The sequence below is a fragment of the Brachycentrus maculatus genome, unplaced genomic scaffold (genome assembly GCF_059751285.1).
Source record: "Brachycentrus maculatus isolate JH-2025_06_01 unplaced genomic scaffold, ASM5975128v1 h1tg000315l, whole genome shotgun sequence".
NCBI classification, from domain to species: Eukaryota; Metazoa; Arthropoda; class Insecta; order Trichoptera; family Brachycentridae; genus Brachycentrus; species Brachycentrus maculatus.
Genome location: NW_028281064.1, coordinates 2,490,335 through 2,515,784, shown reverse-complemented (window position 1 = coordinate 2,515,784; position 25,450 = coordinate 2,490,335). Strand labels below are relative to the sequence as shown.

The 25,450-nt window shown below is 34.9% G+C and overlaps 2 protein-coding genes across 9 annotated transcripts in view; one reads left to right on the top strand and one right to left on the bottom strand.

Moving 5' to 3' along the window:
- Positions 1-1,581: 1,581 nt before the first annotated feature.
- Ir25a (ionotropic receptor 25a) lies at positions 1,582-14,877 on the top strand. Of its 5 annotated transcripts, none has more exons than XM_088268246.1 (11): positions 1,582-1,733; positions 2,852-3,154; positions 4,246-4,660; positions 5,739-5,850; positions 6,724-6,963; positions 7,542-7,930; positions 8,583-8,786; positions 9,957-10,142; positions 11,990-12,215; positions 13,268-13,374; positions 13,980-14,877. In XM_088268246.1, the coding sequence occupies exons 2-11, from the start codon at positions 2,872-2,874 to the stop codon at positions 14,374-14,376; spliced, it is 2,559 nt and encodes an 852-aa protein (XP_088124372.1). In that variant the 5' UTR covers positions 1,582-1,733; positions 2,852-2,871; the 3' UTR covers positions 14,377-14,877. The 5 variants fall into 5 exon arrangements, with proteins under 5 accessions (XP_088124372.1, XP_088124374.1, XP_088124369.1 ...); XM_088268243.1 differs by lacking the exon at positions 1,582-1,733 and adding an exon at positions 1,928-2,196; XM_088268248.1 differs by lacking the exon at positions 13,980-14,877 and having other exon boundaries at positions 1,624-1,733; positions 13,268-13,378.
- Positions 14,878-15,273: 396 nt separating this feature from the next.
- Positions 15,274-25,450, bottom strand: part of LOC148304481 (leucine zipper putative tumor suppressor 2 homolog) — a 232,201-nt gene continuing 222,024 nt past the window's right edge. For 2 of the 4 annotated variants that reach the window (XM_088268239.1, XM_088268241.1), the window contains 3 exons: positions 19,847-20,035; positions 17,029-17,308; positions 15,274-16,472 (listed from right to left, as the gene is read on the bottom strand). In XM_088268239.1, coding sequence (XP_088124365.1) covers positions 15,765-16,472; positions 17,029-17,308; positions 19,847-20,035 — 1,177 coding nt within the window. In that variant the 3' untranslated portion in view covers positions 15,274-15,764. The remainder of the gene's footprint in view (positions 16,473-17,028; positions 17,309-19,846; positions 20,036-25,450) is intronic. The other 2 variants (XM_088268240.1, XM_088268242.1) reach the window with 1 other exon arrangement.

Here is a 25,450-nt window from a genome sequence, read left to right as displayed (position 1 = left end):
AAAGTATTAAATTAAATTATAAAATGGAATATCACAAAGTTAGTGATTCAAATATACATTATATGCTTTTATTATTTGGCCCACAAATTCAGAGAGTCGGCAGGCAACTTGTTGACACAGTTTGCCAATTTATGTTAGTGCTAATAAAATTAATCGTGCTAACACCTGAAAAAATATTCTGACATTAAGTTCATCGACATTTGCAGTAACGAGTAATGATAAAACGAAATAAAATATTATTTTTTTATAAATCTCAAAACATGAAAGTGCATATTTTTACGCAAACCGCCGTACGTAAAATAAAAAAAGATAGGTAGTATAATATTATAAATTTTTAATAATATTAATATTTTTTAATAATATTATCTATAACCTACTTATGTATGATACTTATGACTACCTGTGCTTTTTAAAAATTGCTGTGTAGGTATGTATGTACTTATATGTATTTGTCGGGTCCGATATCACATTATAATTAAAATTTCAATTAAATTTAAAAAAAAAATTAATTTCAATTTCCGTCTTATAAATAAACAAAAACCACTGAATTATAATTTAATTAAAATTATTATTTATATTACAGGAACAATACTCAAATATATGAGTAATTATTCGACAAATACAAAATATCAACCCATGACAGTTTAACAAATATAACTAAAATACTAAATATATTTAAAACTGTTTATAAAATACTAAATCTATTTATTATTAAATGTTTTTTTGACACGTAAAATTTTGTACTTTGCGTTGTTTTGCATCGTGAATCCAAGTGCAATATTTATTTGGAACATTGCAATGACGTTGTTTTTCACACCATCAGGTATATGACCTACTTTTTGGACAAATATTTATATAATTAAAAGAAGATCAACAAAACATCCTGAAAATGTTAAGTCAAATAATAAACGCACTATGTCTGGCTGATTAATCGAAAATTTAATAATAAATCAAGCATGTGGTCGCAACTGCTGGGTCTTAAAAAGCTATTCGGGATTGGGGCATTATTCCTACCCATGTTGTGTATTTGGCTGTTTTATATTATTTAACGGTGATAAATAATGAAAATGTAATCAAACATTATTTTCGAGTGCTTACTAGGTATTAATTAGTAAACAGGTTTTTTGCTTTTAAGAAATGTAGAAGAACTAGAAATGCGCAATGATGCTAAAGTAGACAGTGGTGGCGTGCCGAAACTACCTTGAAACATGTCACAAAATTCTGAATAAATAATTTATAATAAATAATAAAAGTTATAAATGAGGCACTTTATAGGTAATAAATGGTTATTTTCGGTAGGAATATTCGTCAGTCCGAATTTATATTATGTTTATAACGCCACATGATATTGTTGCAATCGATTCTCTGATCTTATAATAATTACCAGTTTGATGATGTCGGTAACGACGAAACCCGGTCGCTGGTCAAATTAAAATAAAGTGGAAAAGCTAAAAATATTGGTTTAAATCTAATAATATATTATAATTATTATCCATGATCATCTGCTTTACTGTGCTTCTAACATGACAAATATATATTTACGTAAATAAATGAAGTAACCGTATTGACTTTATCACTTTTAGTCTTCGTGAACGAAGAATACAACACGGTGGCTGACAGGGCATTTAAAGTTGCTCAGGAGTATGTCAGAAGAAATCCGAATCTTGGGTTAGCTGTCGAGGCTGTGGAGGTCATAGGTAACAGAAGTGACGCCAAGGGACTTTTGGAACAACGTAAGTAAAATATATATCATATTCGGTATCCAAAAACGTCTAGAAAATGAATTGGACCAAACCCTCCCTCGTCGAAAAAATAATTGCAATCTGAAAAGCTTTGGAAGGAAAATCTTTTACTTTATCGACTGTTGTTGAAGTGTTCTAATATTCTGAAAACCTGAAAAAATGGTGAGGTCTTTTCCTTTTTTATCAGTCATCGATATGACATTGAAGAGACACGAGCACCCCTAAAAACTTAGCCCAAGGACGCTAAGTCGGTAAACGCAGGGAGTGACAGTTTTCATTCTTATATTACCTAATATTACATATATTTTGTGTAACAATGTCGTAGGTAGATACCTATTATTATTTTTAACCGTTTTGTGATTACTCATACTTGTTTTTCTAGTTCAAAATGAATCATTTTAAATATTCTCTAGTAGAATTAGAAATTTATCAAGAATAAGAAAACTTCTTGAAGGTAAGAAAGTGCTAAAAGTATCTTATGTTTATTGTTAGTGCAATTCGTTATTTTTACGTACAAAACAATTTAAAACAAAATCCATTAACTAATTCGAATAAAAAACGTGTCATTTAAGTACTAAAAAAATGCAACGCACTCTTGCTACTGAAAATGCTTGTTTGTGCAAATGATACGTTTCATAGCATAATTACAGTAATTAGTACGGTTTATATGCTTTGTACTTTTTAGAGGGTTTACTTTAAAAAAAATTAAACTGTTTTTATTTTTAAATTTGTGATAAATAATTTTACGTTCTAGAAATTTTTTCATATCCATATTTTTTCGTTGTAAGATTTTGCTAGAACTTATTTAAGATCCTGATGACCAACTGATTAAATACAAATTTAACGCAACTTCTTATCTTACGTTTTAATTTTTATTACGTAAATCAATAATAAAAATAATTCCTGCTCAAAATTGTAAAATCGATATTGAAAATCGAAAGAGCAAAATAACCGCTCATCACTATTTCGAACTGTCAAAAAACAAAACTGTTCCTCCTGTTTTCAGTTTTGTTTTGTTTCCCGATACAAATTAACTAGTTTTTCCTGTTTTCTATATTGCGGCGGCCGGATTTAAATACGTCTTTATCATTTTCTATTATCTATTCCAGTATGCCGCAAGTACAACGATATGGTGGTTTCCAAGAAACCCCCTCATGTGGTTTTAGACTTCACAATGACAGGAGTGGCCTCGGAGACTGTGAAGTCCTTCACGGCAGCCCTGGCCTTGCCCACAGTGACTGGTTCCTTCGGGCAGGATGGTGACCTCCGACAGTGGAGATCTCTGGACAGCAGCCAGGCCAAGTTCCTTCTGCAGGTCATGCCGCCGGCCGACATGATTGCCGAGTGTGTCCGTGCCATTGTGGTTAAGCAAGATATCACCAACGCGGCCATTCTGTTTGATGAGAGCTTTGGTGAGTTTAAATTTAAAATTTCGAGAATCTAAATGTCTAGAGCAGTGGTTCTTAACCTGGGTTTGATCGAACCCCAGGGGTTCGGTGAGTCAGCCTCCCGGGTTCGGCAGAGGCCAAACACACACCTGACTTGTACAATATTATAAAAAATGATACAACGTATGACATATTAATTTATCTAAAGATCAAGTATATTATTTGAAAGGAATATATCAAAAATCATGAAAAATGATATAACATATGATGTATTTATTTATCCAATAGATCTAGTATATTATTTGAAAGGAATATATGAATCTAGCAATATTTTTTTCCAATTAAGGGTTCGGTAAACGCGCATATGAAACTGGGGGGGTTCGGTACCTGCATGGTTAAGAACCACTGGTCTAGAGGGAGAACAATGTTTTACTCCTTGAGGTGGAGACTGACCAGAGCATTTCCTCGTAACGTAACATGTTACGATGCGAGCATTCAGGCAGTCAGTACACCGAGCCGAGCGCTCCATCCATAGTTCCGGATGCTCTCTGATGCTCGCCGCGAGCAATGTTACGACGTTATGTTATGACGAAATGCTCCGGTCAGTTAAAACCCCCCCTCAAACCCCCTTAAAGACCCCTAAACGACTCTACCTGAAAACTGATAAACCTAATTTTGTTTCTTGTTTGTTTGAGAGTGATAGCATATATGATTTTTTTGAAGAACCCTTTGAAACCTTCAGTAAAGCCAAGTGCTGTTCTGTGTTGTGAGTTGGAAGCGCTCGAAACACATATTTTGTAAACACACATATCATATCACCTAATATTCGGCGCTAGGTCACAATAAACTTAATATGGTCGCAGCGACATAAGGGATGCGAGATCCCTTGACCTCACAAAAAAAAAATTGTTGCTTGAAAGCCTTGGCAGATATCTGGTATCCGATCAAATCATTGTCCATTACAACTCTAGTATAATTGTATCTACTTTATGTGACTACTTAAACCAGCCAGTAACAGGTCGTGAAACATGTAAATACCCAGACACCCATATTCCATCTAGATAACTTCATCATCAATGCAGATGTGCATCAATAAAAATCTATTTTGTTTTCAGTTATGGACCATAAGTATAAATCCTTGCTACAAAACATTCCGACGCGTCATGTCATATCACCTGTCAAAAGTTCTAGTGTCGATGATATCAAAGGTCAGTTGACAAGTCTTCGTGAATTAGATATTGTCAATTTCTTTATCCTCGGAAATCTCAAAACCATCAAAAATGTTCTCGACGCTGCTCAAGCCAACAAATACTTCTCCAACACATATTCTTGGTATGCCCTGACCCAAGATAAAGGGGAATTTTCCTGCACTTGTGAGGATGCGACCATCATCTACTTGAAGCCGGTACCGGAGCCCACTAGCCGTGACAGACTTGGGAAGATGAAAACATCTTACAGCATGAATGGAGAACCAGAAATCGCTTCGGCATTTTATTTTGACTTGGCAATAAAAACCTTCACAGCCACAAGGTAAGTTCTAGAAACAAATTCTCTTGGACCATAATTGGCTGATAGTCATAGTTCTCACAGTCATAGTCATAGTCATAGATAGTATCAGTTGTAAAGACTGTTTTTTTGCTTTGGGAATACATATTAAAGAAGCAACAAGCATTATTGGTTACATAGGAAAATGCTTTTTGAAAAATAATCATAGATCATAATAACTTAAATGAAGCCGTTCCATCTCCAAATTCAAAGCGCCTTAACACATTGTTTGCGGGCAGTTTTTTCATCAACCTCGACCCTGATTATACTCAGTCTGTCGCCCGACCTTCAGTAAACTAATCACAAGTAACCACAAATACAATTTCGATCTGTACAGTGTTTTTTGGCATCTCTTGTCCTTTAGCAAAAGTAAGCAAATATAACGCTTATTAGCAATTTTTAACAAGAACATTTAACGACATTGATATTGAGTAATTGGCTTTCTTTTATTTATGAATGTAATAATTTTTTATTTATACTTTTACTAAATGTAAAGCTGTACAATTCCCGAATAAATAAATAAAAAAGCGTCTCCTGCTCTCTACTGACAGTATGTAAAAGATGCTTTTCCCGCAAACAATATGTTAATATTGAAGATTGGTATTTTTTCGGCAAACCAGGATATACCCACAGAAAGCCAATATAATATATGGGAAGATTCTCTATTTCTCTTTTTTGTTGACCTCTGCTCTGATAATTATTCTGTATACTCCGATAGGCATCCCAGCTCAGCTAACTAGACGCTCACTCGGATGCTATTTTAACTCTCCGAGATTCTAATAAAATTCACTGTTTTTTTTAAATTTTTTTATTCATTTAATATGTTTACATTTTTATTTATAACATAATACATTTGAATCATTTATACATATGGAGAACTTTTATATTTCGATTCGCTGTGCCTCTCCATAAAAGAGTCTGTGCTCTTGTGCTTGGAAAGGGACTTACACTCGTGGTTTAATGTTATATAATAAAAGATATAATAGTCTTTTTTTTTTTTTAAGATTTAATGTTCTACCAAATTTTTCCGATACCCATCTCTGGCTTACATTTTATATTTCAGTGAACTCTTGAGACTTGGAAGCTTGCAGAAGCTGGACTATCTGACATGTGATGAGTATGATGGAAAGAATTCCCCAAATAGGACTGTTGACCTAAAATCTTTAATTCTTCAGGTAAAAAACTTATTAAATTATTTTTGGGTGGCATGAACCACCTGCCGAAATAATGTTTTTAGTGATGGCAAAACAAATTTTCATTAGCAATTCGGAATTGTACACAGTTTTAGTGGAATTCAAGGTCTGGTAAATAGTTATCTTTATCACTGTCAACACATAGGTGAGTCGAGTTGCCTGATTATGTTGACTATTACCGGGAGCGCTCCTCTTTCAGCCAGTATTTGCGTTATATCATTAAGTCTGGCTCGGTCAAACGCCTTAATGAGGTCAATAAAGCATGCAAATGCCGGCCTATTATATTCAACCCCATGGTAGACGACTCCCGGGCAGACCACCAAAGAGATGGGTCGATAGCTGGGAATCGACATTGCAGGAGGCTAATCCCTTTTAAAAACAGGCCGCAAGGCCTACAATAAGAAAAAAAAGAACACCTAGGTACTGAGAGATACTTATTGAAACCCCATCTGTAATAGAAAATGCTCTTCATAAGTTTTTTTTTAAAAATAAAAATGATTCTGATAAATAAGTCTGCAAAAATCTGGGCTACATGATAAATTTTACCTTCAACCAAATAAGTATGTATCTTTAACCTTATTTGGTTAAAGAGAAAATTTGAGTAGATATTAATGACATTTTAAAACATTATTGTTCAGTCAGGAACACATGTAACTAGCCGATAAATGACTTTATTATATTGTGTCATCAATAGATGGCTTTGGTAGTCTAAATTCCAACGTAATCTGGAAATAATTACTTTGCCCCAAACGTGAGGCCACACTCTATGTGACCTGGTATTTTATGGTCCTACGGTTGGCGCAATATGCATAGAGAGATTAAACTACTGACATGTTTATGCATATCTTTTTCCAGTCAAATGAGCCCCCAACATACGCACCATTTTATATGTCTGATGAGCTAAGAATTAACGGAAAGAGTTTTATGGAGTTCACAATGGAAATAAACGCCGTGACTGTTAAAAATGGCGGTTCCGTTGGTACAAAACCTTTGGGGACTTGGAAAGCCGGATTAAACAACGACTTGAAGCTAGTTGACCCTACTATCATGAAAAATTACACCGCTCAAATTGTATATCGCGTAGTGACGGTTGAGGTAAATAAAAATACTATTTCACATTGTTCAATTTCTCTTAAAAAGGATTTAAATGAAATAAATAGCACATTGATTTCATAAGTATGAGCATTAGATATATGTAATTTGTCAGTACAGAAGTGAAGCACGGAGTTGGTAAAAGAAAGATGAAGTTGGCAAATGAAAGATGATGCATGGAGTTGGAAAACGTGATTGAATGCAGCTGAAATGTGGTCTGTCAGATGAATATACACCAAAGTGATGTGTTTTTTTCTGTTTTATCCATGACATTTTACTTAAAACAAAGTTTGTGTGATGTTGTCGTCAAATAAAATTCGTTAAATAAAACATGGATAAATTTGATATAATCATATTTACTGGTGTAAATATTATTTTTATTCAAGAAAATATATTGCTTGCCTATGATAAAAAATAATAAAAAGGAAGAAAAAACCCTCCCTAGATACAGTTTTGTCTGCAGAAACTCATGCCGGGCAGGTTAATGTAGTTTGTGTATTTATATATTGTTTCAATTGTTTTCGGTGAATGTTCCAAAATTATGAAAAAATAAAACAATAATGCAAAATGATTATTTTCAGCAAGCTCCGTTTATGATAAAAGATGAAACTGCCCCAAAGGGTTATAAGGGATATTGTATCGACCTCATTGATGAGATACGCGATATTGTCAAATTCGACTACACTGTATACCCAGTGGCTGATGGAAAGTTTGGAGATATGGACGAAAATGCCAACTGGAACGGAATGGTGAAGGAACTTATGGACAAGAAGGCCGATATCGCCCTGGGTTCCATGTCTGTCATGGCCGAGAGAGAGAATGTGGTCGATTTCACGGTTCCGTATTATGATCTCGTCGGAATAACAATTTTGATGAAACAACCGACTTCGCCCACCTCTCTGTTCAAGTTTCTGACAGTTTTGGAGAATGACGTGTGGCTGTCTATTTTGGCAGCTTATTTTTTCACGAGGTATGTTTTTTGTCCCTTTTGTTGGTTTTGTGTGTTTAATTGAAGATTGATTGGCCTCATATTTACCTACGTTTGCACCAGCATATGATAAGACTATATTACATTAATTTTAAAGATCAAAAAAGAGGTTTTACATTATTCTTCTTCTTCTGTTTGTGTCACGTCAGGTCCCCCTGACGTCGACTATCACTTGAGAGTAATTGTCCTTGTCTTGGGCAACTCTAAACAGTGCCTCAACTGTCCTGATCTGCGTTCAATCTCGTATATTCCGGAGCCAGGAGATTTGTCTTCTGCCCACACCTTGTCGACCCTCTATTTCGCCATTTATGATTAGGTTCAATAGCTCGTACTTCTCTCCTCTCAGCACATGCCTCAGATAGGACACCTTCCGGACCTTGATATCAGTCAGCAACTGTCTCCCTGCTCTTGCTCTTTGGAGCACATTTTCATTGCCGATCATATGGGTCCATGGAATGCATAGCATTCTACGACGTAGCCACATTTCAAATGACTCTAGTCGGTTAATAGTGCTGACTTTGAGGGTCCACGATTCTACTCCGTATAGAAGTACTGATCAGACATAACACCTAACCATTCTCTGAGGCTGTTGTCCATATGAGGTTTTATTTTATTATGTTTTGGTATGTTTTAGCTTCCTGATGTGGGTGTTTGATCGCTGGAGTCCGTACAGCCTGCAGAATAACAGGGAAAAGTACAAGGATGATGAAGAGCAAAGGGAGTTCACTCTGAAGGAGTGCCTCTGGTTCTGTATGACCTCCCTGACCCCACAGGGAGGCGGAGAAGCCCCTAAAAATCTATCAGGAAGATTGGTGGCAGCAACGTGGTGGCTCTTTGGGTAAGGATGTTTGCCTCATCCTATCACAAATATTTATCAAAAACCTAAAATTTTGTTTATTTGGATTTTTGCTCTCGCAAGCGATATTCTTAGCGCTTAGATCTCTTCATGGAATGTAATTATGAAAAATATTATAAGTATGTTTAGAATTATAAGTCTGGAATAATATCCAAACTGGAATATTGACCAGAATTAGAGATCAGTGCACGCTGTAACATAACCTCTCAGCCCAAGCGCCAAAATACACTGGGGTCCGTTGACGGCCTCACTTTTGGCAACCACCAGAGTCGATAAATTGATACTTAGCACTCTTAACGGTTGAATAACTTGCTAAAGTTAATTTTTTTGCCTACATAGTGTAATGATCAGCATGCTTGACTACTGTACTGGAGGTCTCTGGTTCGATTCTCAGCCCCCCCCCGCTGATCAAATAAATATAAGTGATTTTTTTCACTCTAATATTTATTTTTGATATTGCCCTAGACTCGTACCTGAAGAGAAGGGCTGATCACCAATCATGTTTTAACAATCAAGATAACACTGCGTTTATATGATGCAGTGCCTTATGCACCATCGGGCGCGGATGAGGGTTTGAAGAAGAAGAAAATTTTATTTTTTTGTTACTTAATAGTTTTTTATATGGATAGATAACAGAGGCTAAAAGTGAAAAAAGTCCACTAAGGACTTGTATGAGTATTGGTGTGCAACTCCCGAGTGCCATAGCCATTTCTATGGTTCTCCTCTTCCTATTTTTCTTATTTAATTTAACACACTTTGGATGGGAAATGTATTTCTACCCGTTTGGTCGATTTATACATAAGTACGGGAAAGGGTATTTTTACCTTCTGTGCTGGCTTCATTTCAAAGGCACAAAAGAAAAAATTATCCAATGTTTTTATATGAATATTATACGCCAATCTCTTTGTTAGGGTCTTAACTACATTCTTCTCCGTCTTATTCCTCATTGCTGAGGGTTGTGACCCTTGCAGAAGCAATGACTCTTCTCCAGTTATCCCTTGACTGTGCTGCACGTAGCGCTCCAACCACTGATTCTTAACCACATATTTGTAAATAATTATCAAATCCCGTCGCCAGCGCTCCTTAGGTGTAAAAAAACACCCTTTGAAATGTGTTAAATAAAATATGACAGAAATGTATAAAAATTTACAGATTCATAATAATTGCATCTTACACTGCGAATTTGGCTGCTTTTCTCACGGTCTCTCGTTTGGACACTCCAGTGGAGTCCTTGGATGATCTCTCTAAACAATACAAGATCCAGTATGCGCCACTCAATGGCTCCGCCGCCATGACCTACTTCCAGAGAATGTCGGATATTGAAGGACGCTTTTATGAGTAAGTTTTATTAATTAAATATGAAACAATTTGAAAGTATATTTGGCAAATGCGAATAGGAGAAGAGAACGAGGAGGCCCAAAACAAATTGGCACGACCAGATGAATCAGAGTCGAAAATGTGGTTGTGTCAAAAGTCTACGTAACCGGAGTGCATGTATTACTAGATGTATGGATATGTGGGAGGCTAGGAATGCATGTCAGGACACACTAGTTTGGTGTTTTATTTTATTTGTTTGGGAATTATACAGCTTGTATTCAATTTAAAAATATAAAAAAATAGTTAAATTGACAATTATAAAAGCCAATTCAATAATTCCACAGTTATGTAATGAATACTGTTGAACATTAAGAATGTTCCATCCTTTCTGTCTACCCCTACAGTGTGAGGGTAGTAATAGTAGAGAGTAGTACATCTTTTAGATAATTATTACATATTTAAAAAAAATAAACCATTTTAACACGTTGTCGACGGGACACGGCATATGCCGTTTTTCGCGGACTGTCGGTCAACTGCGGGACACGGCAAATGCCGTTTTTGTCGACTGTCGGTTATCGGCGGGAAACGGCAATACACGGGTTTGTTATCAGCGTGAAATAAAACGCGTTGAAGGGTAATCTGCTACCTGGGTGCTAGGCGACAGTCTGTTGATGTTATTTGAGATGCCTTGTCCGGATTGGCTAGTGTGTCGCTTGTAAAGGCATCGCCAGAAATCTAGAGTTTTTATGCGATCTCAATCTCCGGTGTAGTTTGAGTCATTTCACATATTGGACTATTTTTCATACCGCTCGCACTGTTTTGTTTACTGTTTGGTATTTTATTATTTGAATATATTAGCATCGTATAGGGAATGATACCTCGGAAGGGAAGACTATTTTTAGAGTTTACAAGGCTTCTAAAATTGTGAAATACAGAATACTTAATTAAAAATTATGATTATAACTTATTTTTGATGATCAAATGTCATATATGATTTCTTTGAAAATTTCAATCGAAAATATTGTTTGGTTTAGAAATTGTGTCAATTTTAAGGAAGCGATATATTTTTGCGCTAATTGCGAAAAACGTCCGCTATAGGCTAGAGTCTACTGTTCGAAGCGCCCGACTACAACGTGTTAAATTAATTGAAAAGAGAAATATTTCTGTTTTGGATTATTTATGAAAATACTTCAATTTCATACTATTTCTGTGCGTCTAAACGGCTCGTTTTTAAAAATAGATATCATATTATAGTAGGATGGGTTTGAAGCCAGAAACTTTAACTCATGCGTCCGCAACACTAACCACTGGACCACAACCCGACACCTTAATGATTTATATTATTTTTTGACATCTCAACATAGACGAAGAAGAATATGGATGTCTGGGCATTTACGGGTGAATTTTAATTTGTATTTAGTGAAATTCTAGTGATTCAAGCACAATGTTTTGAAATTGGATCAAATACATATAGAACTTCCAAGAATTTGAGTAGTGTGGTTTTCAAACATGGGTAGAATTGGTAAATGCTACACATGTGTAAAGTGATCACTTAAACCAGCCTATGACGGTTGTAAGCCCCGTAAATGCCCAGACTTCCATATTCTTCTTTATCTATGTTGAGATGTCAAAAAATAATATGAAAAATAACTCCTATAATTAGATATAATCCAGGTTTGTAAACGAGTACAGAGTCATTCATTTTGTAGTTTCAATAAAAAAAAATCATAAAAAATGTATCGCTGTGTGTGTTTTATTTAGCTTTTCTTTCGAAACCAAAAAATGAATGACCCTGTATTTGGACACACTCAAAATGTTGTAAACCTTTATGATTGTTTTGCAAATGACCACTCGCTTGTATTCCTTAGAATCTGGAAGGATATGAGTCTGAACGACAGCCTGACTGATGTGGAGAGGGCCAAACTGGCCGTATGGGATTACCCCGTCAGCGACAAATACACCAAGATGTGGCAAGCCATGAAGGAGGCAGGGCTGCCCAACACTGTGGAAGAGGCTCTGGACCGGGTGAGGGCTTCCAAGTCTTCCAGTGAAGGTTTCGCCTGGTTGGCCGACGCTACTGATGTCCGCTATCAGGTATAACAATTAGAAAAACATGATATAAATAGTAATAAATTTGGATAGTTTATACAGCGCCATTTTCTTAAAATACTATCTCAAGTGCACTTTATATATATCTTCTTCAAACCCTTATCCGCACCCCAATGGTGTATAGGGCACTGCGTCAAATAAACGCAGTGTTATATTGATCGTTAACACATGAAGGCAAGGTGATCATCACCTTTCCGTTTCAGGTAACCAGTCCAGGGTAGTATTGTTTAGTACAGTGAAAAAATCACTTTTATTTAATTGACCCCCCCTGGGAATCGGACCCGGGACCTTCAAAACGGTAGCCAAGCGTGCTGACTATTATACATACTATGGAGGCGGACGAATAATGGTATAAAAATTAGAAAAAAAAAAAAAAAAATTTAATAGTTTATAAATCGCCTTTTTTGTAAAATACTACCTCAAGGGCGCTTATATATATTATATATACATTCTCTATTTATCTTCCTTAATGGAGCATATGGCATCTAGACCCTTTTGTTACCTGCTTGATCTTTATCTGTATCTTTTGATCTTTGTATCCTCTTACACATATTATAAAAGACCAATAAAATGATTGCATTGTACTCCTTGAAGTGGGACCATTCTGTAAGGAAAAATATGACTTAATAGAAAATTTTTAGAAGCGTAACTTTTTAGGTTCTAAAATAGTGCATTGCTCTCAGTGTTCTTCTTCTTCTCTTCTCCGTCTTACTCCTCATTACTGAGGTTTGTGACCCTTGTGGAAGCAATGACTCTTCTCCAGTTATCTCTTGACTGCGCTGCACATAGCGCTCCAACCACCGAGGTGTCTGCTGCTGCCTTAACTTGATCGGTCCATCGTGTGGGGGATCTTTCTCTCCCTCTCTTTATATTTTTTGACAATTTTATTATCTCAGGATTATAAAACAGTTATGTGGAATTTAATTAAAGAAAATCTGTTTTAATTAAATGAAAGCGAAGAATTTTCCAAGTACTGAAGAGTCAAATTGATTTTGAAATCTGATTATGGTTACTCGTTACATGGTTGACTGTTACAGGTCCTTACAAGTTGTGAATTTCAAATGGTAGGAGAAGAGTTCTCTAGGAAACCCTACGCCATCGCCGTGCAACAAGGATCACCTCTGAAGGATCAGTTTAATAATGCGTAAGCTTTTTAAAAAAAAAAAATCTAGGATAAATACACCTAAATATCTTGTTGACAACTTCATGTACCTTTCTGATTATGGTCTATCTACACCTTGTGAGAGAACATTTCTATTCCAAATCATCCTTCGGTGATTCCTTTGCGGTCCAACCGGCCAGACTATGGAATGAATTACCTCTCCGTGTGGAAAATGTACCATCTCTGATAACTTTCAAGAAATGTCTGAACATTACTATCTAGCCTTAGCACCCTAACTGTATCATATACACTTCTTTGGATCCTCTCCCCATTTCCCCTCAACTCCCTCTAATTACAGTTTCGTAAACAAACAATATTTTGATTATTTGATATAGCTACTTACTTGATAAATGTTTTTTTCTTTGTTTTCATTTATATGTACAAGCAATATATTTGTACTTATTTCAAACAGCTATTAACGCACAAACCTTGATCATAGTAATAAATCTGACAATGTACCTACATTTATTGTGTCCAAATAGTTTTCTAAATGAATATGAACCACACCTCATCATACGGTAAGTGAATTCTTGATTCACAGGAGGTACTATAGACAGTTATTAATATTAAATTTCTTGATTTTTTAGTATTCTTCAGCTACTCAACAAACGTAAACTAGAAAAACTGAAAGAAAACTGGTGGACAAATAACCCCGCATCCAAGAAATGTGACAAGGTGGACGACCAAGCCGACGGTATCTCTATCCAAAACATCGGTGGCGTATTCATTGTCATCTTCATGGGCATCGGATTGGCGTGCATCACTCTCGGCTTCGAATACTGGTGGTTCAAGTGGCGCAAGAAGTCCAGAGTAATGGACGTGAAGGAAGCCGATACTAAGAAAGATAAACTACCCAAGAAAGTGAAGCCTGTCACTGATGTTATACCGCCAGCCTCCTTGGCACCGAATAATGCTACTACGGACAACTACGGATTTAGGGCACGCCATACTTTTATTCCAACAAATTTCCGTGCCCGCTTTTGAAAAGACAAAATATCAATGAAACCTATCAAATGATGTATTAAATTGTTAGTTTGTTTGCACACAATTTAATACATCATTAATATTATATGAGGATTAATATAAAAGGGATGAGTATGAGAGTTTAGCTCCAACACTGCGTGTGTGCAAGTAATTACATATTTAATTAATTGATTAAATACTCGTTAGACCATTTTACTTGAGTGGAGTACAAAACAGTCATGAAAAACTAAGTAAAATTACTTGAATGTTGAAAATGAGAAAATTGAGGCTTTTGAATGTTCCTTTTAGGGAAATAATGTAAAAGTATTTGGATGTAGATAGATTGTGATATTATACTATGGCGGGTAATGCAGGTAGCGGAGTATGCATGATTTCGAAAAATCTTGCGATGTATTTGTAATGTTAAGTTTTAAAATTTTAAGGTATAACTTCTTTGAGTGTTTTGTTTGCCGTTGATGTTTTACGCACAAATAAAGTTTGTTGAAATAGAAATAAAAAAAACCTTTTATTCTTTTTTAGTAAATTGTATAAATTTTGTTGCACTGTTTTCATTCAATGATCTTATAACATCATTATTTTTCTAACTAGGCAAACAATGAACAAGCCAAACTCATACGTTACAGCCCAAATATGTTAATATTGTAAGGTCTAATTTTACAGAGAATATTATACGTTTATTGCTGACACCGCGTGTGACGCGTTGACGGTTGACCGCTACGTGCCAGTAATGAACGTGTTAAACTTTAAAAATGCCTTTTAACATATTTAATTAAGTTACAACTGTCTGAGTATATCTACCATTAAGGCAGGATTTAAAAGTTGTATTTTTTCTCCTTTTTGTATTCATCAGTAGTACAAAGGGTATTGCATGAAAAATGAGAATAAACAAAAGTAATCTTTATATGTCTCATAATTGCATTTATTGTGAAAAATACAAGTACAATAAGCTATGAAAACACTCGTTATATCTCGAAATATATGTGTAAGTAATAACTACTTAAACAGTTATATTTACGTACATATCATATTATAATTCAGTACAACACTTGTAATACATTATGGCTCGATTGCATCGGCAATGATCGTGACCAATAAAAGTAATACAAATATCATAAGAAAACAAAACTATTCTATAAAATAAATATTTCCTAACGTAAACACAATCACAATAAACCTTTAAAACTTCATGATTTTCTCTTAATAGTATTTTGATCATTCTGTGACAGGCAGTAATATAATATAATGACACAATATGTGTTACTTCCGACAGATGAGGTGACCGCCATGTTGGTATTTGTACAGTTTCACTGGTTGTGTTAACCCGCGGTGTAGATATACGCTTCTACAGGGGAAATACGACAGCGAAATAACATTTTCAATGAGCGGCATTATAGCTCGATGGTTTTGTTTAATTTTTCAACATTTTTCTTGTTTTTATTTCCGAGTTCTAGCTCCAAAGTCAAGTTTTCCACCTCGGATTCCAGAGCCCGCGATCTTCTGTACATTTGAACGTAGTTTAATTGTAACTGCTTCTGATATCTTAAAACCTTCTCTTTTTCTTCCGACCACTTTCTTCTCTCGCTATCGAACTCCCTTTTCTTACTCTCTATATCGACTTTTAATCTTTCGATCTCGGCATTGTTGTGGCAGTGGTCCATGCATGGCGGGTCTGGTAATTCTCCGTTCAACCTCTGGACTTCCGCGTCCTCTAAACTGCTGTCTGTGGATGTCCAGTGATACTCGGCTGTTTTGCAGACATCGTATATCCCCCTTAGTGAGCGACCCGCCTCGATGCCTTCGTAATTGCTCAAGGATATATCGGACAGCTCTTCCCTGAGCTCTTTCAACTCGGTTTTAAGTTTCTCGATTTCCCTATTGCTCTGGTCCTTGGTTTGCAAAAGTTCCACATCGGATTCCTTAACTCTTATATTTAATTTGTGCACTTCTGCCTGTAATTGTTTAACTAGAAGCTCTCTTTCGTCGCTCTCTGTTCTTAATTTGGTAAATTCTTTTTCTCTTCTTTCATAATTTTCCCTAACTTGGCGCAGTTCACTTTTAAGCTGAAGAATCTCGTGACCTTTGGTTGTGTGATCGCTCTGAAAAGAAAAACGATTTTAATATAGTATGACACAAACAGTTAAGCTAAAAGTAAAAGCTAAAGATGGTTGGAGTCGTTGTGATATTATTATATTTTTTCCTCTATATGAATGTCATCTATCCAATTCTACTTTGTGAATGGGTGAGCAATTCCATGCAGACAGCGGACAATCAACTCACCTCCTTGCTACAATGGCTCTCAAGAAAATCAACCAGATCCTTAATAAATAATAAACAATTAGGTACTTAATGGAGACATAAAAAAAAATAATAAAAATAAAGCATTATAAAATATCAGTACATAGTACTAAAATATGTAAAAAGTACTTTTCTAGGTTATCAATTCTGTTGAAACATTTACCATTTGGATATAAGTCTTTACAATGGATACTGTGTGATATGAAACATCATCAATATTATAAATAAAATGATTTGAGCATTTGAAGGATTCGCAAAAGTCTTGTGAACTGGTTCAGTTTGTTTCAGTTCATTTACTGAAAGAATTGTCTCGAGGTTGTTCAAAGAATCAAAGAATGTGTCTATAAAGATACTTACTTGCGCTTCTTTGAGCTGAGTTTTCAGCAGAGCTATCTCCCCAGCCTTTTGGCAAAGGTTCCACTCGGTCTCTTCGAGCCGGGCGCCGAGCGTGTCGGCCTCCCTGCCGAGCCGCGTGCGGTCCTGCTGCAGCTGGTGCGTCCTCATCATGAGCATCTGCTCCAGCTTGAGGGCGCGCTGCGCGCCGGCCCTGAGCCGACTGTCGTGGGCGGCCTTCATGCGGCGCAGTTCCCTCTCCCACACTCGCTCCTTCTCTTGGTACACTCTGGAAGTTTGTTCACTGTTTGAATGGAAACGAAAACATGTTTGTAATGAAGGTTGGTACAAGCAACAGTACAAATGAAATTAACTATATCAAACAAACAAATGACACAAAGGCAACGAATCAAATGTATTTACTGTAAATATAACACATTTTGGATGGGTGTTTTTTACGCCTGCAGACCGCTGGCAACAGGATTTGATAATTATGTACATATAGTTTAAACTTTAACAATGAGATTGGTATATAATATTCATATAAAAACTTTAAATAATTCCTTATAATAATTCTGTGTTGATAGACAGAATGATTGAATTAATGTCAAATAATGGACACTGATTTGTGTATCCAATTAAATAAAGATTTTTTTTTAAATTTAAGTTTTACTTGGTATGTACCACCATTGCTTTCAATCTAATGTGTTCCGTGTTTCGATGCATTCCACATCATTTTCATTCATCAACACCATTCATCAAAACATGTGTCACAATAGATTTTAAGAAATAGATTTTAAGATGGTTATAATTTGCTCAATGTTACAATAGAGATCGTCTAGCTGCATAATTAGGTATGATTGATTTCTTAACTGCGGCAGCAGACTGTTAAGTACTAGAGTATAATTACTATAAATTTTCATGAATGCATTAAATTTTTTCTTTATTAAGAAATCATTATAACAATAAGAAATTCATCACAGGAAAAAACACGCTTGACGCTTATTGATTTCATATCAAGCAATCTGTTTTGCTAAGTTAGATAGAGCAACGGACTGGACCCTAAAAAAGCCCAGGTAAAATGAGTAACTCTGGGTTGGAATGATGAACACAATACTAATTGGTAAAAAGTGTGTCAGTAATGTCAATATTTTATTTTTTAATTCTTATTATTTACAAAGATATTTCGATTGTATACAGTTCTTCGCCTCCGTAGTGTGATCCAGTACGCTCGGCTACCGTTCTGGCGGTCCCGGGTTCGATTCCCAGGGGGGTTAAATAAATATAAGTGATTTTTTCACTCTAATATTTATTCCATATTACCCTGGACTGGTACCTGAAGTGGAGGGCTCATCACCTTTCCTTCATGTGTTAACGATCAAGATAACACTGCGTTTGTATGATGCAGTGCCCTATGCACCATTGGGGTGCCGGGTAAGGGTTTAAATGAAATGCAGTTCTAGTAGAATTTCTGAATTGGAAGTTGACAATATTGACCCAATTTTGTTTTTGTTTCAGGAGAATACAAATTCCAATAATTTTTATATTGATTTGCAATATAACTTTCTGTAAATAGTCAACAAGAAATGCCTAAATTGTAAGAAATAGAAGTAAAGCTAAGCTAACTGATATATTAACAATGGTTATCGGGCGGTTTTGTTCACCTACTCCAACCCTTATTATACTCAGACAGTCTGCCGCCCGACCCTCAGTGTTCTGATCACAAGTAACAGCACGCCCAGTTCAGATCTGTAAAATGTTTTTTGGCATCTCTTGCGCCCTGGCTAAAGTAATCAAATAGAATGCTTATAAGCGTTTCCCACTAGAGAGTGGTAGAGACCAACAGTATGTAAAAGATGCTATTATGCGTTTTCCACAAATATTGTGTTTTTATTTTATTTAAGGAATAAGCCACAAAGCCTCTGCTTTTAGAGGCTTGTTTGCAGGTAGGATAGTAAGGATAGGGAAGGTAAATGTGAAAAATATGTTACAAACACCCAGGCCAATTGAAAATATATCATATTATTTTTCGACATCTCATCAAAGATGAAGAAGAATATGGAAGTCTGGGCATTTACGGGGCTGACGACCGTCATAGGCTGGTTTAAGTGATCACTTTACACACGTGTAACATTCACCAATTCTACCCATTATTGACAACCACACTTCTCAAATTCTTGGAAGTTCTACATATATGAACCAATTTTGAAACATTGTTCTTGAATCACTAAAACTTCACTAGAGACATCTATTGGTGAGATGAAAAGACTTCCATATTCTTCTTCATTTTTGATGAGATGTCAAAAAATAATATGAAAATAACTCTTGTAATTGGAGATAATTCAGATTTTGTGAACAAGTATTTGGACACACTCAAAATGTTGAAAATAAATCTTTGTAAAAGTCATCTTTCAACTGGTGGGAATAGAACCTGCGACGCCAGTTTCGCAGTTGAGCGTCTACCCAACTATGCCACGGCTCCTGTCTCATTGTCTGCCTTAATTATTTATATCGACAGTGTTCATAAAAGACCCCCAGATTTTTTGGCATTTGATAAGTTTGTACAAAGTTATATTATTTTGAGAAATAAAAATACTTTGTTTTTTGATCCACTCACATTTTTATTAGCAACCAACTAGTTTCGGCAACAACCTGTCGCCCTCTTCAGGGTTTAATTTATGACTATAGGGCAACAGGTTGTTGCTGAAACTAGTTGGTTGCTAGTAAAAATGTGAATGGATCAAAAAACAAAGTATTTTTATTTCTCAAAATGATATACCACTATGATCCACAAAGTTAATGCTTTCAATATTCAAAACATTATACAAAGTTAGTTAGTTACCTGAATATGACTTGTTCGTTATGTTCCATGGTCTGGCGGAGGTGCGCCAGCTCGGAATCCCTGTCTCGCAGAGCAGCCTCGAGCTCCGACACTCCGGAATCACACGGAGACGGAGCTAGCTGCTGCAGGCTGCCCCCTCCGCTGGGGTTGCTGCCTCCCACCATGGCGCGGTAGGACCACTTGTGTCCACTGCAATAAGAAACAATATTATTAATAAAAAAAGGTGCTTTATCGTACTGCAATGTCCCATCCTCAGCACCTTGCAAAGATGTCTTTGACTTCCCTATTTGTGAATGTCGTTTTGAAGAAGAAGACCTTAACCATATGTGGTTAAGGTATAAAATATGTTTTTGGTTTGCCCAATAAACGACCAAATGCCAACATTTTTCAAGACGTTGGCCCCGCTCATTCTCCTCCTTACAAATATCCAACTTATCCTAGCGAGCGGGAACCCAATTATATATAACCTTTTATTTAGTTTTTAAAAATTTAAAGGAACCAATTTATAGTCAAATAAGTTTTAAGTGATTTATAAATAAATTATATTATGTAACTTGACATTGGCAAAAGTATTAAATTCTATATGCAACGCCATTCTATATTTAAAAAATAAATCAAATAAAAAACAAGTGACAATCACGCTTAAAATGGAAACCGTATTGATGATGATGAAAAAAATTGACTGAGAATTACGGAATGCTTCATTTCAGAATGATTATGGGATATTATTGAAGCAAACAGCATTCTTCAAATAAATATTAATGGTATAATTAACACATTGTTTGCGGGAAACGCTTAAAAGCGTCATTTACATGCTGTTGGTAGAGAGCGGGAGACGCTTGTAAGTGAAACAAATAGCTTAGTTTTGGTGAGCGTAAGAGACGCCATAAAACATTGTACAGATCGGGATTGGGTTTGCGGTTACTAGTGATTAGTATACTGAGGGTCGGGCGGCAGACTGTCTGAGCGTAATTAGGGTCTGGGTTGATGAAAAACTGCTTGACAGCAATGTGAATCTGAAGCACTAACTCTGTGATTTTCTCTTAAATAAATAACTTCGTGACAACTTACTATATGTTAATTATTATATCAACTAGTTATGAAACAAATAGCTTCTTCTTCAAGACTTATTAATACACATTTTAACCACATATAATCATCGCCGTGGTTGTAAATACAAAGTTCTTGAATAAAAATTGTTTGTTTGGCGTTGCTGTCATAATGAACACTAAATAATTTATTGCATGCTGTTTGGTGAAATCTTATATTAGCTTTAGCGAAGACGAATCTTAGATAAAAACTCGATTAAATACTTTCTTTAAAGGAAAATGCATGGAGAATGTACTTAAAAAATATTAAACACTTGTGATAAACCACTTAATAAGTTTTATTTTTATTATACACGACTAGTTTCGAAAACTTACAGATGTTTTCATATGGAGAATATTTCTTATCTATATTTAATAATAAAAATTAACTATTTGTAATGGGGAGACTTCCATGAAATGGAAGTTTGTTGTATGGGAGTTCAACTCTATACGAAAAAATCATCTCATTATACAAATTAACAGTGCATGTACATTGTACACTAAAAAAAATCTTCATTTTTCTCCATGACAAATATTTAAATTTAATATTATTTTTAAAGGGCTAAGTAACCCGTTGTTAAATCATGTTGCGGTAGAGTGGGCTCGAAACCAGAAACTCTGAAACTAACTATGGCACCACGGCTTGATTTTGATTACTATTAACTTATCTTTTGATACAATATCGATTGTTGAAATATCGATCGAATAAGCGTCCAACACTAATATTTTCGATCTGCTATGCGTATTGCATAGTTCCAGGCGCATAGATTTAATGCTGGCATCTTCGCAGTATAATAATAATAAAGTATAATAATAGTATTTCTTACGCAGTAAATATGTATATTATTTTTCTAACCCTATCGACACCCAATGGTGCATACGGCACTGCATCCTATCGAATCAGAGTTATTTTAGTCGTTAATTACAAGAAGGCAAGGTGATCAGCTCTGCGCTTCAGGTAAAATCAAATAAATTACCGAGAAAAAACGTAAAATTTTTACGGAATAAATTTATTCGTACTTGACGATCCGCTGGACTAAGAAAAAGTGATTATTAGCAAATCTGTAATAACTAACTTTTACACATAAAATGGATGACATCTTGTGCTAAAATGGATAATGACTTACTTATATTTGGTGTATTGAAAGCATTGTTAACTTTGTGGTATGGTAATATAACACTCTCCTTATCATTCATCGTTCACTTTGTGTAATACCACTTTAATAAACACTAATTCGTGACTACCGGTTTCGAAATAATCATTCCATCATCAGGTCATTAAAATGAATGTATTACGGTCTGATATTTAAACAAAAATAAAAATTCTCTCCTTTAAAATGTATGCACCATTGAGTGCGGATAAGGGAAATAATTTAAAAAAAAGATTTTCTTATTCCGATAAGTATAACAGATACCGTTATACGTTTTAAACTTACAGCCGCCGGCACACCTCAATGATAATAATAATAAATAATGGTTATTTACGCACTCGGGATCCTCAAAGTCAACGTCCTTTGGTGTACCAACAAGTTGGTAGGCATAGAAAGATGCAGGAGCGGAATCACAGCTCGCTAGTTCGCGCGGTTCCGCTAACTTAACAACGGCCAGGAAGCCCGCCAAGCGAGGTGAGGAAGTCCATCGTAAGAAGAAAACGGCCGTCTTTGTATCACGAGATTCGACCGTTTGGTAGAGAACAGACGCCGTTCAAAAGCGGATAAATTACTCGTCAATCACGTCTTACAATGCGGACGTACCGGAATAAGAGTTGAATGAAAAATAATACTATTTTACGGCACTAAAAATAAGGTATTAAACACATCGCTCACTCCTTTCAACAACGTCATATATCAAAAAACTTGATTTTTCAGGAGATCGTTTTTAAAGTTTAAGAATATAATAAAATGTATTAAAAATAAATATCAAGCCACCAATTGAACTTTTTACCGTGCAACAGATATTTTCAGGTACGTTTAGTTAGGTCTGGTACGTTTTTTTTTGCATTTTTGGACGTTTGTAAGTAGAATCTACTTAGTCCAAAAATGCAAAAAAACGTACTGCAAAAAAATGTCCCTTATTGTGTTTTAAGTTTGGACAGCCGTACTACCATGGCACTATTAACACACTTGCAACCAGACAAAAAAAATATTACATGCATTATTAGTTGTACTGAAGTACTTTGGTTTTTGGTACAACTAATGTGTGGATAATGTTGCTGGCATGATGATGTAGTGATTGTTCTGACGAAGAGACGGATACATTTCGAAAGCGGTAGACTTAACCTCGGTGAGTGGTTATATACTAACACAACTAATTTTTGTTATTAAATGTCTGACCACAGAGTTAGTGATTTGAATATAAAAAATATTATTCATGTAATGTTTTCATTGAAAATCAGAAAAACATTCGTAAAAAATGTTGTGTAATAATAATTGAAAACAGTTAATAAATTTTTATTACATGTGCCTAGATAATTATATACATACTGCTAAACGCCATTGTATCGCTTGACAAGGCTTTCTGATTTTTGACTATCAGCAATTGCTCACTCGAAAGTCAGGAATGAATTTGGAGATGGTCACTTTCTCTTGTAAATCAACGATACTTTCATTCTTATTATAACGTCGAATTAAAGGAAAAATAAATTTTGTGCATTTTTAATGAGAGACAAATGTACACCTAGTATTTAATTATTTATTTAATTTCTTATATTTTATTATATAATAAATAATAATTGTTTAATTCATAAACGTAATGAAATAGGCAAACAAAATATTGAACGTTCACCGTTTAAAGATCTAAAAAAATCAAGAAGTGATGGAAACTAGAAGTTTAATGGGTTATTCACAAGTCAGCTTAGATGTAAGTCAACCATAATTCACTTACATAAAAACACTTAGAGGCATTCGAAATGTGGCTACATCGTAGAATGCTACGCATTCCATGGACCGATATGGTCAGCAACGAAAATGTGCTCCAAAGAGCAAGAGCTGGGAGACAGTTGCTGACTGATATCAAGGTCCGGAAGGTCCTATCTGGGGCATGTGCTAATAGTAGAGAAGTACGAACTATTGCAACTAATAATAAAAGCCAAAATAGAGGGTCGACAAGATGTGGGCAGAAGACAGATCTCCTGGCTCCGGAATAAACGAGAGATTAGACGAGGATCAGAACGGTTGAGACACTATTTAGAGCTGCCCGATACAAGGACAATTCGCTCACTCCTTTCAAAAACGTCATAAATCAAAAAACTTGATTTTTCAGGAGAACGTTTTTAAAATTTAAAAATAAAATACAATGTATTAAAAAATAAATATCAAGCCACTTATTAAACTTTTTACTGCGCAACAGATCTTTATAGGTAAAACCTGAAGGTTTTTTCTCCTTTTGTAAAATATCCTATATTTAAAAAAAATAATTAAACAATACCTTTTCTTCAAAATGCAACAACAGTAAACTGTCCTGTAGCGGGTAAATATTAAGTTAAAAATATGCCTCTTTTGCTGGGATATAGTACATTTTCTATTGCATTCCGAAAACATGCACAACTGAAAATTGACGATTATTTTATTTATGACGTTCTTGAAAGGAGTAAGCGAATTGAGTTATTAGAGTAATGAGAGTTCAAGTGATGATTGACGTCGCGGGGATCTTACATTACACGAATAGAAGAAGACAAAAACGCTTCTGTGTAAAAACAGCATTTTCACTTACCTACGTGAAATGGTACTAAAGAGAATTTAATAATTAATACTAAAGGATTATCTTAATGTTTTGGTTTTCGACATTTAATTATAATATTTTTCACTGTTTAAAGTAGTGTAGGATGCTGAACGCTCTACTAATCTTAAATCCACACAGCTTTAAATAAATCTTACAAGATTTATCGCGAACGGTGTTATACACTTTCACTGAATACACACAACTTGGTCTATTTGCAAATCGTGCATTTCCATATTTATTATCCGTGTAATTGAAAAAAACAACAAGTTAAACTTCATTTAGAAACGTTGATTTTTATCCGTTGGCAACATGTTGCAGAACTTCCAGATATATGTAGAGTAGATTAAATCAATGCACAGTAAATATGCTTTAAATTATTGCATATTCATATTTAAAATACGAGTAGGTACGTAAAAATAAAAAGATACACTTTTTTATATATATATATTTATATATATATATATATATATATATATATATATATATATATATATATATATATATATATATATATATATATATATATATATATATATATATATATATATATATATATATATATATATATATATATATATATATATATATATATATATATATATATATATATATATATCTACTGAGGAAATATAGTATATACAAATATGGATGCTGGGCATTTATAGGGAAAACGAACTGTTATTGTGTGATTTAAGTTATCGCTTAATTTGTTTTAAAGAGAAATATTCCTGAAATATAACTGAATTGAATTATTTTGATACAAACAAATAAACGTATATACTCAGATTAATGTACA

What these genes read in the sequence shown, in the direction of transcription:
- Ir25a (XM_088268246.1), top strand. Translation starts at nt 2,872, where the DNA reads ATGGTGGTTTCCAAGAAACCCCCTCATGTGGTTTTAGACTTCACAATG. An exon ending in ATCGCGTAGTGACGGTTGAG is followed by an intron (nt 6,964 to 7,541) that starts GTAAATAAAAAT and finishes GATTATTTTCAG; the next exon opens with CAAGCTCCGTTTATGATAAA. An exon ending in ATTGAAGGACGCTTTTATGA is followed by an intron (nt 10,143 to 11,989) that starts GTAAGTTTTATT and finishes TGTATTCCTTAG; the next exon opens with AATCTGGAAGGATATGAGTC.